At 29.3% G+C, this 15974-nt stretch overlaps 1 protein-coding gene, 1 long non-coding RNA gene and 2 pseudogenes across 6 annotated transcripts in view; 2 read left to right on the plus strand and 2 right to left on the minus strand.

The window, feature by feature from the left end:
• Window positions 1-491: 491 nt before the first annotated feature.
• The window catches only part of LOC145189381 (glutamine-dependent NAD(+) synthetase-like), a 44697-nt gene continuing 29214 nt past the window's right edge, over window positions 492-15974 (plus strand). For 4 of the 5 annotated variants that reach the window (XR_016452357.1, XR_016452358.1, XM_090086863.1 and 1 more), the window contains exons 1-4: window positions 492-672; window positions 2412-2701; window positions 14581-14752; window positions 14892-14983. Coding sequence is in view for 3 of the 5 variants with exons in the window: in XM_090086863.1 (XP_089942989.1) it covers window positions 561-672; window positions 2412-2701; window positions 14581-14752; window positions 14892-14983 (666 nt within the window). In the remaining 2 variants the exon portion in view is untranslated. Of the gene's footprint in view, window positions 947-2328; window positions 2702-14580; window positions 14753-14891; window positions 14984-15974 lie in introns of all 5 variants that reach the window. The other variant, XM_090086865.1, reaches the window with a different exon arrangement.
• LOC149887963 (uncharacterized) lies at window positions 2806-9535 on the plus strand. The gene is made up of 2 exons (XR_016452360.1): window positions 2806-4698; window positions 7543-9535. It is a non-coding gene; the product is annotated as an uncharacterized LOC149887963 (long non-coding RNA).
• On the minus strand, window positions 5354-6987 carry LOC149887964 (uncharacterized; annotated as a pseudogene).
• Window positions 8665-11435, minus strand: LOC149887965 (uncharacterized; annotated as a pseudogene).

The raw sequence follows: 15974 nt of genomic DNA on the forward strand, positions 1-15974 counted from the left end.
ATATATATATATATATATATATATATATATATATATATATATATATATATATATATATATAATTTATGATGAGAAATGTTCATGAAAACAGATCAGGTGGTTATCAATCTTTTACCAAAGGTGTTTTACGGTGGTTTGATATTAGACAATGAAAAACATTTCACAGTTCACTTTTTATTATTACTTTGTTTTTCATGATCCTTTATTAATAATAAAAGTGCTTAATGAGAGAATATGTTTTTATTTCTGTGTTTCAACATCACACTGTTTATTATGTTAACATCTATATATACATATATTTTTGCACAATGTGTATTGATTTATTTTATTTTTTTCTGTTTTTGTGGGGATGTTTTAGCTTTTTAAAATAAATATTCCTTGTTTTAGGTTTGCTTGTCATCAAAACTTGTTCAAATTTATTACTTTTCAATTTTGTAGTTGTATTTTTCAATTTTATAATTGTGCATAGAAGAACTATTGAGTTTTTTTGTGAGCTGTTTTTTTTTTTTTTTTTCTCTTTAAGAATTAAGTTGCAATAGTTTTACCACAATAATAAAAAAATGCAGAGGAAAGTCACTTTAGCTACTTGCTCATTAGCACAATGGTCAATGGATTTTGAGGGAAATCTTCGAAGAATACTTGAAAGTATCCGTTTGGCTAAAGAACAGGGAGGTAAAGTTAGCTTCCTTTCAGTTGATGTTTTGTAGTTAAGTTATTACATATTATTTGCGGTGCCTTTTAAAATCTTTATACTTTTGCAAGTTTTATACTTTACAATATTTTATACTAAACAATATTTTATACTAAACAATAATTTATGCATTACAATCTTTATACATTTTGAAACTTTTACTTAAGGAATAGGCTTTGTTTTGTAAAGAGTTATGTGAATATATTTATCTGTGTACTTTCTCTCTATTTCAAGTAATTTTTGTAACTACATTAAGTTAATTGTAATTCAAGGTGGATATATTTAATAGGTGGCTATAAATCAGGTGGATGCATTTAATAGGTGGCTTTAATGAATCAATTCAGCTGGCTTTTTACATAAAGGATTTTTTAGAATATTACACAGCACTTTATTAAAAAATTAACTCCTGTATAACAATGCAGTCAACCTTATTGCTAAAATTCAAGGCGGAATTTTGAAATAAATAAAACATGGGAGTTTTCAAAAATATGGTACCATGCTGTTTGCCACCACCATTTTGTTACCGCTAGTATTTAGTACAGATGTTATTATCCAAGGTTATTCAATGCCATAATATTATTTGCCGCTATAATATTCCCCAATGATGTTTACTCAAAAGTTTTAAACTTAAATAACTTTTTCAGTTTTTGGGCAGTCTTTCATTTGACAAAAACCTTTTCAGATTCTTCAACAACTTTTAAATATAAATACTTTTTATCTTGATTGTTTGATACTTCATTTATTACCTTTCTAGATTAGACTGCAAGGTGAAATTTTAGAAACTTTTACAATTTAAAAAAATGGGTAATGTGCATTTTTTTTGTAAATAATTAATGATGCATGAACACAGACAAAACTTTTAACAAAACCAAACAGAATGGTATTTACCAGCAATTTAAAACTACTTTGGTTTACTAAATTTTGGCAAATCCTACACTTCTGGGATTATTAGGTCATAATTTTTAACATAAAAGTTTCTTTATCTGTAGTTAAAAGAAAGTATGATGAACATGCAGTAAGAGTGGAGTACATATGAGAAAATCTGTAGTAAAAACCGTACCATCCTAGAATTGTATAATATTTAGCACCCAAAATGCCCTCAATTTATTTATTTAGATATTTGATAGTTATAAATTATCAAAAACTCTGTTGCTACCATTGCTATGGTTGCTATTCACTGACATTATGAGACTTTTTTCACCAATAGTTTCCCATTCAGCATCAGTGATTGAAAAAGTTTAAAAAGTTTATTTAAAAAGTATAATAGAAAATAAATTTTGGTTCAATATACAAATCAACTGGATATACAACTAGGCTCAGTGTATTAATCAATTTGTAGTGTAGGTCAAGTTTGCTTTTTTGGCTCTTTTTTAACACCTTAAATTGTTGACTTACACACCAGTATATATGGTATATAAGATGTAACTTTGTCATAAACATTTTGTGTTGTAAACAGTGAGGTTAAATGCAATGTGCACTTTATGATTATTTGTTTATATTGGTTTCTTACAGTTGGTGATGAATGGTAAAACAAGCAGAAAATGGTTAAAAGTAAAAAAAAAAAAATGATAATAATAATAGTGTTAATGGCTAATAATACCTGTAACACAACTTTGATGGCAAAATAAAGGTGATAGAAATTCCTGTTTTGTAAAAAAAAAAAAATTCACAAGAAGAATTTTTTGCACTACTAATTTTCATCTCAATCTTTACACCATAGCACGATATCGTTTGGGTCCTGAACTGGAAATCCCAGGTTATGGATGCAATGATCATTTCTCTGAAAGTGATACTCTGCTTCACTCATGGGAATCATTAGCTTGTATTCTTGAGAATACTGTATGTGAAAATTTGATTGTGGACGTTGGTATGCCAGTTTTATATAATCATTCGCTTTACAATTGTCGTGTAATTTTCTTGAACAAGAGAATTGTTTTAATAAGACCCAAAAAAACATTAGCTATCGATGAAAATTATAGAGAGGCAAGATGGTTCACACCATGGACTAAGGTATATTTTAATGCATTGAAGATCTATTTTAATAAAATATTATTTATAGATCTAGATTTGAAATCTTTACTGTAAAATATAAAATTTTACAGTAAAGATTTCAAATCTAGATCTATAAATAATCATGATAAAAATTTTATGGCATTCAATTTTTAGCTGCTGTCATATGAAATCTCAGTTTAATTAAAGTATTGAAATGTTCTTATTTTGTATGTGAACTCATGGTGTATAAATCTTTTCAATAGGTGTAAAATATTTTGATAATTTTAATGCAAACTTTAGTCAATTATTTATTTTCTATTAATATTCAATTATCAGTTACCATGGTGAAATGTTCTTATTTTGTATGTGAACTTGTCCTCTATTTTTTATTAACATTCAATATCAGTTAAATAAATTAAGTTACCAATTAATTAGGCTCAATAAGTTATTTTTATTAGACTCAATAAGTTTTATTAGGCTCAATAAGTTTTATTAGTCTCGATAAGTTTTATTAGGCTCGATAAGTTTTTATTAGAGGAAATAAAGCTGAAATATTTTTCAAATAAAACATGTCAAGTTTTTTTTTGATTATCATTTTGATTATGTTTTTTCACAAAATACATTAACTAGCACTGATTAAATATTTTAAGTAAAGAATGGAACACATTGTTAATCAGATTGATTAGTTGTATGTCATCATAATCATGTGTCTGATTGATTAGTTGATCAATATAACACATGATGATGATGATAATAACATATGACTGAACATAATAATCAAATTTCAAACGTAAGAAACAAAAGCACCATTAAATTAATATTGCATTATCAAAAGCAAAAAGCAGGCTTGAAGTTACAGAATATCAAGCTGTGAGAAATTAAACAGTTTTTAGAGAAAAAGGTTTTATTAGCAACTCTTTAAGTGTATTGAGGTAAGTTTCTATTTGAAGATGCAGGAGGTTCTGTGAAAACTTTGCAATAATTTTGCCTATTAAAAAAGTAATCTTTCAGACTAACATTTACAAAAAAAGAACTCTTCTACAAACAAATAGCAACAGCTATTGAGGCTTTAGTTAATTGGGGTATGAAATAATATGTAACGAATCACCTTCAAGATTTTTGCCTTATGATGTTTTGGGGCCATTAAAAAAATGTTGTGCCCTCACAATTTATAGATAATTAAACTTAAAGTCATGTAAAAACCAGGTCTTTTTTTTTTGGAAATCAGGTAAAACCTAAAACTTATCAAAAACTTATCAAAATCAGGTAAAACCTAAAACTTATCATGTCATGCTGAATGTCATGCTGAGAATATCATATTGCAAACAACATCTATTATTATATTCATGAAAAAGTTGACTGTTTTAACTCTTACCGAAGTTCTTTTTTAATTATAGATTCGGTAGAAGCATATACTTAAAATAAACTATGATCTATGTCTCTATCTCTTTGACTTTCTCAGCTTTTTTCTCTTATACACAATCACTTACATAAACTAGTACTTCTTTAATAACACAAAGCAATATCATTAGTAAAACATTACAACTAACCTGCTAACACAAAGTGATGAAAACTGACATCAGCTTAATTTGGGGTCATTCCATATCAAATCACCTAATGGTCCCCAGGGTACCACCTCAAATTTGCTTCAAATTTTGACCACCCACAGTATTTATGAAAAAAATACAAACCTCAAAATTTCAGCTTGATTCACCTAACCGTTCAAAAGTAATAATTGAATCAATATAGACCAAAACCGGCGAAATTTAAGTATCTGGATCTTATCGTAAATTTTTTTGATTTTTGACAGATTATAACTTTTTAAATAAAATAGATGATCACTTGAAATTTTCTATGGTAATAGTTTATCACCCAAATTATCTATTTTTGCAGGTGTTTTGGACTGGTTTTAAACAATTTTTGAGTTCTTGTACCTCAAAGTTGCTAATTAACTCAATATTAGACAAAGTTTTGGAAACTTAAATGCGCTACAGTTCAATACCAACAGACAAGCTGTACCATTATTTTGTCACTTTTGTGTACTTAGAGTAACCACTTGCAGAAAAATTTAAAATTATGTGTTGAAATTTGTTTTAGCACTTGCAGCAGCCTGTTAAAATATCACTTTTTTCAAAAAATACGATAACTTACATTCACTTCGTAGGCATAGAAAGTAGCGTAGACAGTTAAAATAAATTATGAAACTTTTTACTGGCGAGGTTCCATATATAGACAATCACCAAAAAAAATTTAAAGACCTCTATCTTATGACATAATTTTAGCATTTTGAGTGCTATGCTTTTTTAGTTTAAAAGGATACCTAATAGCAAAAGTTATACTAGGTTTCAAAAAAAAAAAAAAATCAAAAATGCTGAAAGTAGAAGTGTGTATACACATGAAACACAAGTATACTAATTTCTTTATCTCTGATTTACAATACTCATGATACTGTCATAATCATTATTAGCAAGTTTGTAGTTACGAGTACTTCTACCCTTAATGGCTGGAGCATTTATTTGACATATTACTTTGTCAAACCAAATGGACTAATGATGCACGATCAATGTTGGAACCCAACACTGACTTGATCGTGCATCATTAGTCCATTTTAAATTTATTTTGTTTCTATGCATAAATTTTACATTAACATCTTGGTTTTCATTACAAATCTCAAGCACAAGCCCTATGTGTTTCATTACAAATCTCAAGCACAAGCCCTAAATCCATAAGAATAAGACAAGTGTGTTGATCTAATGTTTTTTTTGCCTCTGATAAGTAGGAGGATTGTGCTTCTTTGATAAAGTGGTGATGACAAAGGTCATACAAAGTTTCACTTAGAGTTTCAATAAACTCAATAATGTTTGTTTGGACTGTGACAAGTGCAGTTCGATCAGTTGACACCCATTGTTTGTATGTGATCTGACCGTCAAAATCAAAATCATTATTTTCAAACACATTTTCCAAGTAAGTCTTCAAATTTACTTTACCGGGGCAGTTAGAACATAGATGAAACATGCAGCTTCGACTATCTATATTACAAACACATACTTTCATCAAATCTTTGTAATATGTTAAATGGCCCTTAGGTAAAGTAGCGCACATCAACTTAACATTTTGATGATAAAAACATACGCAAACTGAGTGACTTCCTCTACTATCAACTGTGATGCACCACTTTGGCCTTAGTTCGCAGAACTTGCTGAATCCAACTTTGTGTGCAGGGTATAGCTTTTTAAACTCAAGATAAAGTTCTTTTAATCGAACTAATATTAAGCGTTTTTGTTTATGAACTTTTGCATTAATTATACGCACTGAAACAAAGTCTTTTTTTCCTGGACATTGTCTTGTAAACTCTTCAGATTCATAAATTTCAATAACTTTTTGTTTAACAATATCTTCCAATGGCTGTCCTATTTTAGCCTCAGGTTTAGCAAGTATTCCTTTTTCATTTTTCAACTTTTGAGCTTTCTTAGCAAGATGTTCTGAAACTGAAAATGTTTTGCAAGTTTTTTCAATTGACCAACTATCAGGAGTTAGTGTTAGTAGTTGAACTTTTTCTTCCTTCAAACTTATTTTCATTTTGTTTTTATTGCATCTAACAGTTTGTCTAAATCATTACATTTTATACATTTTAGCTCTTTTTTCGATTCTATATCTTTTGTTTCTATATCCAATGCTGACGCTACTAGGTTTGTCATACTTGTTGCAATTTTTTTAACCTTTTGTCTTCCATATCCTAATTTGTCGCGCCTACTTACATTTTTGAGTGGAGATATTTCCAATAAAGACACACTCTTATTAAGAACTGTCTTATTAAGGTCTGAACAACTAAAATCTTCTTCAGTAGCTTCATCTTGACTAACTTCTGTAGTTTTTTCAAGTTTGAATTCATTCAAACAGTTAGTACAAACTTTTTGACCAGGTTTGATCCTGAGCTGATTTGCTATTGATATGTTGACTTTACACAATCCCTTGATAATTTTTTTCTTGTGGACTTTAAATGGATCACAACAGTATTTTTGAAGTGCTTCATATCTAAAAATATAGGCTTTTTCATGATGAAAACATATCTCCTCATTTGGTTCAAAAGTGTATCCTATCCTTTGAATTAAAACTTCAATATCTGTATCTTTTAGTACTATTCTTCCTACTATTCTACAATATGACATTTTATCACAAGGTTCATTTAAAACTCTTCCCACACAACATTTCTCTGACATTTTTAACTAATTTAAAAATATTAAAATTGAGGGTTAACTATAACTTTGTTATATTTTTCCAGTAATAAAATCAATAAAAATGAACTCTCAAGTACAAATGTGATTAAAACTGTCTAAAATGCAACCAATAAACTATTTATACATATAACTATTTCTGCATACACAAAACTTTTTAGTTTTTGGTTCTTGCAGTAATAAAAACTAAAATAATAAAATCCAAAAAATACTGTGCAGATTTAGATCTTACTACAAACTCTGGAAGTAAATTATATCATTATAATTATATTACATGTATAAAATTAAACAAATATGTAATAAAAAATCATATCAAATAATTTAAGACACTGATATTGTTATTTTATGGAAAACTGATTGCATTTATTCAGGGAAAAATCAAAATTATACACCTAAGTCATAGGGCTACAATCATGTCTTAAGATAGAGTATAGGTCTTTAAATTTTTTTTGGTGATTGTCTATATATGGAGCCTCGCCAGTAAAAAGTTTCATAATTTATTTTAACTGTCTACGCTACTTTCTATGCCTACGAAGTGAATGTAAGGGTAATTCCATGTAAAAGTGGGACAAAAAATTGAAATTTTTCAGTCACCCTCTCAGATTTTCTTTAAATTTTAACCAGTGGTACCTATTAATGAAACATGAAAAAATGCAAAATTTGAACTCCCAAATCCAAACGGTTCAAAAGTTATGACATTTTGAAATTCAGCCTAAAACGTTCATTTTTTTACGAAGTCTGCAATTATGGATTTTGTAGTTGTACTTTTAATTGAATAATTTAAGATCTAGTGAAAGAATGTGGCTAAAAATTGGTACCTGACCATTTTTGAGGGTGCTGAATTCAAAAATGTAGATAAAATAGACAAGCTTAAATTTTTTGATAGTTTTTTTTTTATTTTAAAATGACCAGTCAAATTTTTTGTTTTGTTACCATGGTTGCGCTTTCATTAATTCCCGGAGTTGCCCAAGTCTCATGGATTTGATTTTTCTTTCAAATGAATTAGTTGATCCTAGGCTATCTTTATAAAAAAGATGGTTTTGGTTTCTAAAAGTATAATAAAGATATGTCATTTTGAAATTTAGACAAAAAATTTCTTTATTTGGCCGCTATTCTCTATTATAGATTTTATAGCGATACTTTTTGTGTGAATAATTTAAGTTCTAGTACAGAAATATGACTGAAAATTGGTACCTGACCATTTTTAAAGACATTGAATACAAAGATGAAGAGAAATTAATCCAGTTCCTAATATCTTAGAACAATTTTTGAATTTTAAAATGTCAACAGTCCTTTTTTTCTTGTGACCATAATTTGCATTTTGCTTATTTCTGGAGTTGCCTTACTCTCATTGTGAAATAAGATGTTTTTGAAAAGTTTAGGTCTCTGACAGAAAAAAAAAATTCTATTGCTTGGCATAACTTGCATATTTATGATCAATATTTTCAAAAGTATACATGAAAATGTAATTTACTATGCAGCAAATTGAAAAAATGATTTCTTTTTTTATTATTTTAATAATTAGGTATTATTTCAAATTATTTGTTGCATGCTAAAATTTTAGGTTACATGTTCAAATGTTGTGTTAAAAAATAAGAAACTAAAATGCAAACTTTTTTAAAAAATATTAAAAAAACCTGCTTTATTGAAAAAAGCTCAAAAATAAAAATGAAAAGGAATAACCAAGTATAACTAAAATTGAAGTTTATATCATTTAAACAATGAAAGTAAAATATTAATTTACTTTCACTGAAAAGATAAAACTTGTTCAAATAGAGTTTCGTCTTCTTTTGAGATATGGTACTGACGCCCAGAAGATGCTGAAGGTGTTTTAACAAGAGAAATTACATTCATTCTTGGCACCCAGCAATTATCATCCTGCTTAGGCCAGTAGTACGACCGACTTGGATAATGTGGATGCATAAACTTTACCATAAAATCATCATTCTCTTTATCAACTTCAGAAACCATACCAAGCCAGTAAAAATTGTCGTATTTGCAAAATAGGTATTGTGACATCATAACATTGTCAATTTTAATAATTTCATATTTTTGTTTTTTGAGGAAGTCAAATGTAAGAGCAAAATCATCATCATCGGATACCCTTTTCATTTTTATAATTGAATGAGAAGATGGTATAAATTGATGGAAACTTCTTGTCCCAGGAATAGTGGTTGCTATTAAAAGTCTATCAGTAAGTTTGTTTCTTACTAGCTCCATTTCTTCAGCAGTGACGTACACAAATGTAATCCCACTGATTGACTTTTGACAGTATTCAAACATTGCTTGAGAAGACAGTATATGACCTGTGGTTGGACTCTGCAAGCTAGCTGTTGCAACAAGCCTTTTAACAGTGCCACCTATTCCATCGCATGGAGATTTGCCATGGCTTGTTGCAAAGAAATTCCAGATGCAACAAACAGAAAAATCTTGAGCTTGGTGACATAAATTGTAAAAATGTTTGCAGATCTTATACTGCCCTGCACAGCCATCAGAAAAATAATGAATTTTTGTAATTGTGGGACAAATATGAGTTTTTATATGATTAATGGTTTTATCCATAACTTCATTGATAAATCCAACATCATGGTTCAAATCATCTGAAATTACACAAAAAGAAGATATTTCCAAGTTCACTTTCTTGTAGTAGATGACAACTGGATGAAGGGAACATTGACTCTTGCTCCAATAGTAACTCTGTATCTCGTCTTGTACTACAAAAGTGTAATTCTCTGCAAAATCTGCCAGTACAATAGCCTCATCAATACTAATTGTTTCTTTGAGATGCTTTAGATAGCTAGATTGTGATTTTGCTATAAATGAATGAGAAGTAATATTATCAAGTTTTTCACACAGGAGCTCTATGAATTTATTTAATGGAAGTTTTATTGTTAATTGTTCAGTTCTATCTGTTGTTGTCCACTGTTTGAAATCCACTGACTGTTCATTTTCATCACTGTCTTATTGCTCTTTTGGATCATCATTTTGTGTGAGGTACTGCTGGAAATAATTTTGGGCAGCTTGTATGCCAGGACAACTATTGCATCGGTGAACCATGCAAACTTTAGATTTTCTGCTGCAGATAATCTTTTCAATGATTTCATGGTAAGATGTTTCAAGGCCTATAGCACTCAATATTAATTTAACATTTTGGTGTATTGTACACACACAAACAGAATGTGTACCTTTTGGACCAGCAAGGATGCACCATTTAGGCCGAAGACTGCAAAATTTAGAAAAACCCATTTTATGGCCTGCGTACTTTGTCATATATGCCACATAGAGCTCCTTAAGTTACACAAAATCAATTTTTTTGACATGTATTTTCTTTCCCCAACACTTACAGTCTTATTTACCTGGCATTTGCCTTGAATACTCATCGTCACAGTAAAAAAGCTTTACAAGTTCTATAACATCTTTACTGTTCGATGCCGTTCAACCACATCAGGGTATGCTTTGGTCCCTTTTTTGGTCGCGTAAAAACATTGCATTTTGAATTTTGTGTTTTGAAACTGAAAACTCTTTTGCTGCTTTTCTGATAGACCAAGATTTTGGGGTTAATGTCAAAATATGAAGTTGCTGCCTTCTGTTAGAAACCTTAAGTTTTTCTTTCATGCATTCTACAAGGAAGTCTAGATCGCCAGCTGTGGTTTGAATTTCCTTTAGAACTTCATTTTTTGGTGCAACAAGATCGGATTTGGTTACATCCAGAGCAGTTGCAAGCTTCTTAATAACTGCTTCTTCAACTTGCTTTATCTTTCTCTTTCCAATTGAAGGCTTGTTAGAGGTTTTGGGAAAATGAACTTTTAGAGGAGACACTTCAAGTTCGCATAAAGTACTGTTGAGTAATGATCTTGTTGATTCCATTATAATTTCTTTTTCCATATTATCTTTAGTTAATTTTATCTCCAACTTGTTCTCTTCTGATTCTTCACTTGATGCTAATTTATGTCTGCATTGTAGACAAAGTTTTTCACCTGGAACTACGAATTTGCCTTTACTGCATAGGTACTTTGCTGTATCCAAGTTGATTTCACGAAGACTACCTAAAAAATGGGAAGAGCTCTTTTAATATGTATAAAAATTTTAATAAAACCTTAAAAAGTTTAAAGTTGCAAGGAATTTAATAGTGCACTTTCAGAAGTCAGCTAAAAGGTTAAATATAGCTAAAATAGAATTTGGCTGCCAATAATTTCATTATTGTAACTCACAACATTTTCAGAAAACTGAAAGTTATGATTACTGTAAATACCTTTTATAACTTTGTTATGCGTATTAAATGGATTGCAGCACCGTGTTAATTTAGTTGTATAACGGTTCAAATAAACATGTTTATGATGGAGACAAGTTGTTTGTTTGACATTTATCATTGAGAGTCCAGTCCTCCACATTAATATTTCTCTTTCATATTCAGGAATATCTTCAAAAGGTTCAATACCCAGCAACGATGTATATGTTGTGAGATGACATTCACTTTCTAGGTTGATTCCAATGGAGCACTGTTGGCTGTTTGCCATGACTAAGGAACTGAATTACCAAACAAGATTTAATAATTATTTAAACTAAAATTAAAATAATTTTTTTTATTGAAATTTGTTATTGTTAACTGTTGTTTCAAAACTATATTTAGACGACATAACTGACGTCCAAAAACTATATTTATATATCACAGAAGGCGTTGCAAAACTATATTTTTCATTATAATTCACATCACAAAACTTTATTTATATATCAAAACCAACCTTAATAAACTGTTTTTACACACCACAATTGAACAATTGAGTCAGGCAGTTTGTGAAAATATTACCCCGTTTTATGGTTAAGTAATATTATACCATTTTAAAATTCAAAAGTTATTCTAAAATATTAGGAACTGGATTAATTTCTCTTCATCTTTGTATTCAATGTCTTTAAAAATGGTCAGGTACCAATTTTCAGTCATATTTCTGTACTAGAACTTAAATTATTCACACAAAAAGTATCGCTATAAAATCTATAATAGAGAATAGCGGCCAAATAAAGAAATTTTTTGTCTAAATTTCAAAATGACATATCTTTATTATACTTTTAGAAACCAAAACCATCTTTTTTATAAAGATAGCCTAGGATCAACTAATTCATTTGAAAGAAAAATCAAATCCATGAGACTTGGGCAACTCCGGGAATTAATGAAAGCGCAACCATGGTAACAAAACAAAAAATTTGACTGGTCATTTTAAAATAAAAAAAAAACTATCAAAAAATTTAAGCTTGTCTATTTTATCTACATTTTTGAATTCAGCACCCTCAAAAATGGTCAGGTACCAATTTTTAGCCACATTCTTTCACTAGATCTTAAATTATTCAATTAAAAGTACAACTACAAAATCCATAATTGCAGACTTCGTAAAAAAATGAACGTTTTAGGCTGAATTTCAAAATGTCATAACTTTTGAACCGTTTGGATTTGGGAGTTCAAATTTTGCATTTTTTCATGTTTCATTAATAGGTACCACTGGTTAAAATTTAAAGAAAATCTGAGAGGGTGACTGAAAAATTTCAATTTTTTGTCCCACTTTTACATGGAATTACCCGTAAGTTATCGTAGTTTTTGAAAAAAGTGATATTTTAACAGGCTGCTGCAAGTGCTAAAACAAATTTCAACACATAATTTTAAATTTTTCTGCAAGTGGTTACTCTAAGTACACAAAAGTGACAAAATATTGGTACAGCTTGTCTGTTGGTATTGAACTGTAGCGCATTTAAGTTTCCAAAACTTTGTCTAATATTGAGTTAATTAGCAACTTTGAGGTACAAGAACTCAAAACTTGTTTAAAACCAGTCCAAAACACCTGCAAAAATAGATAATTTGGGTGATAAACTATTACCATAAAAAATTTCAAGTAATCATCTATTTTATTTAAAAAGTTTTAATCTGTCAAAAATCAAAAAAATTTACGATAAGCTCCAGATACTTAAATTTCGCCGGTTTTGGTCTATATTGATTCAATTATTACTTTTGAACGGTTAGGTGAATCAAGCTGAAATTTTGAGGTTTGTGTTTTTTCCACAAAAGCTGTGGGTGGTCAAAATTTGAAGTAAATTGGGGGTGGTACCCTAGGGCACTTTTGAAAAACTAGGTGATTTCATATGGAATAACCCTTTGGCTTATTTGATGAGCTGCAATGAATATTGCCTGTTGAAACTGTTGTGCTGTAACTACAGCAGAACTTATACACTGCAAAAAAAAAAAAAGAAAGAAATTGAAACTTATTCATTCAATCTACCTACAAAAAGTAGTCCCATTAATCATCATATGGCAACAGGCACAGTATGTTTCTGTTATGTATGATATGAGTGATGAAGTTCATTGATTTGTTATTCCTACTTAAATATATCTGGCAACATATTTAGATTAATAGGTCTGAAGAAACTAACTAAAACCTCTGGTTAATCCTAGAGTGTAGTCTTACAGATTCAGGTCAGGGCTGCTTGGAGGCTGCTTTTCCTTTGACCAGAACCTAGTCATGTTAGTTGACAGTCATTTTTAAATATTTTTGGCGGTATGGACAGGAATCCATCCTGTTGAAACACAATCTTTGTGTCTGGACAGAAGTTGGACCTTGTCCAGGGAAGATTCTTTTTTTCCATCTTTTCAATACATCTAGGTAGACATCAGCTGTAACTTTTAAGTCACTCGGAAAAAAAACACTGAAGGCTTTTTTTTTTCCATTTGAGACAATAAAGCCAAAAACCCTTTCTGCTGTCGGGTGTTTTGTTTGAAAATTATGCCTGGTTTTTTTTGGGATAACTTCAGCTTTTTTAGGACTTGTGTAACAATTACTTCTACTGTTATGAACAGAATCAAAGTTGAAAAGCTCATTAAAGAATAAAATCTTTGGGTTTTTTTGTCTTTGAGAATGATGAGTAACCATTTAATCTTTGCGGTCTTAGAGCTTTTATTGAATATGTGATCAAGTGATGTCTCGAAACAAAGTTTTTTATGAGTTTCTATGCACCCTGTAAACCAAACAGACAACCAAACTAAAGTTGACACTAACCCAGCAATAAGCATTTATCAAAAAGTAATATCTCAATAGTTGCTCTTTCATATTCTGCAGTAGATCATTTAAGATGCATGAATGCAAAAATGTTAAAAAAAACAACAAGAAAACCTTCCTTATTGGCAATGCATCATAGTTTGCATCTTATTATGCAATATGTTGAAATAAGTTGCATCTTAAGGATATTTTAATTGGGTCTTATGATCCAGTTTACATTAATTAATCAATGAATTGTTAAAATGTTATTGATGTTTTATAAAGCTCACAATAAAATTATAATTAAGGCAGATCATATTCAACATGTTTCATTAACATTTTCAGAGCTTAGAAATTTCTATGTATGATTATTTCTGAAGATGTGTAACACAATAGGTTTGTTGTTTAACATTTTTAAATGTTAAGTACCAATCTATTATTACTTTTAAATACCAACCATTTACTATAAATAATTTAAACTGATTTCATAAGACTGGTGTTAAATATTTTCAGAAACCTTTTTTTTACCATTATCATGTGTAATGCATTCGGTATTGCCAAGAAAATTGTGCTAAATATGTTTTAGATAAAATTCATTACTTACTAAATATTTCTCTGATAATCTAAAAAAAATTTTCATAAGGATTATGAGTATGAAGAGCTGATGCTTCCTCCAATCATTACAAAAATCACTGGGCAAGTAAAAGTTCCGTTTGGAGAAGGAATTATTGTGACCAGAGATACAGTGATAGGTTGTGAAGTTTGCCAGGAGCTGTTTTCACCCCAATCACCTCATTTAAACATGGCACTTCAAGGTTTTTTTCTTTTGGCATTTATTACAAAATATTTATGTTATGAGCATATTTACTATAAACACAAGCAAAATATTTTTTTATATATTTGCATTTAATATTAAAACAATTACCTCCTCTTGTATGTATCTTGTTCTTTAAGGAGTTGAAATTGTAATGAATGGTAGTGCATCAAATTTTGAGTTACAGAAAATGAGTCGAAGAATAAAGCTTATATCAGATGCCACCTCAAAGGTACTATTTTGCAGTTTGAAATTTTCCCTTGCTTTAATATGAAACCAAATTAAGCATCTGAACAAAGTATCATTATTTTCCTTATCTTTATTTCATGTAAATGGTAAAAAAATGCAATTAAAACAATTAGTTATTGCATAAATTATCAAAATCAATGCTGTAAAAGACTTTATTAAACTGAATTTTTTCTTTTTAAGAGCATTCATATTATGTTCACAACATATTATATAAAAATGTATTATAGGCATTGACATTCATATTGTATTAAGTTTTAAGCCTGTTAGAAAAGGTAGCTAAGTTCACAATTCTGAGAGTTCACAAGTGTGTAGCGAGTCTCAAGTTTCACAAGTGTGTAGCAAGTCTAAAAGTTTAACTCTTAAACTGGTTCAAAGTTACAGCTGCAAAGATTTGGAGTTGACAATATAAAATACTATTTTATAATTTTAAAAAACAAAATAAAAAATCATTTTATGCAATATATAATATATATAAAAGCAGTATTCTTGTATAATTTTTTTTGGTTAGATAATAAATTAGGCAAAATTTTCTTATGTGTCCCCCTGATTTATGATTTATGTCTCCCTGATTTATGATTTTTCTCCCCCTGATTTATGATTTATGTCTCCCTGATTTATGTATCCCTTATAAATTCACTGTATTTGAATTGCTGAATTGAAAAAATAACTTTAGTGGAGAAATTTTTTAAATAAAAACATTTACATAAAATCCTGTAAAATATTGTTAGGCTATGTTTGGAAGTACACCTTGTGAGTATTAATAGGAGTAGATAACATTGTCAGAGTCATTTTCTAATAATGCTAAACATCACACCACACTCAAGAAAAATTAAATGCGCAAGCTTTGACAAGTATGTAATAATAATTAGCAATACCCTAAATACGGTTTTTCAATGTAATATCCAATTGGATAAGAGATAAAATTACTATATTCAGTGCATCACTAGCATCTAACTATAAATCAACAGCAAACT

This window comes from Hydra viridissima, unplaced genomic scaffold (genome assembly GCF_058129835.1).
Source record: "Hydra viridissima isolate aposymbiotic clone 2 unplaced genomic scaffold, HvirCarnegie_v1 scaffold_5, whole genome shotgun sequence".
In the NCBI taxonomy this organism is placed as follows: Eukaryota; Metazoa; Cnidaria; class Hydrozoa; order Anthoathecata; family Hydridae; genus Hydra; species Hydra viridissima.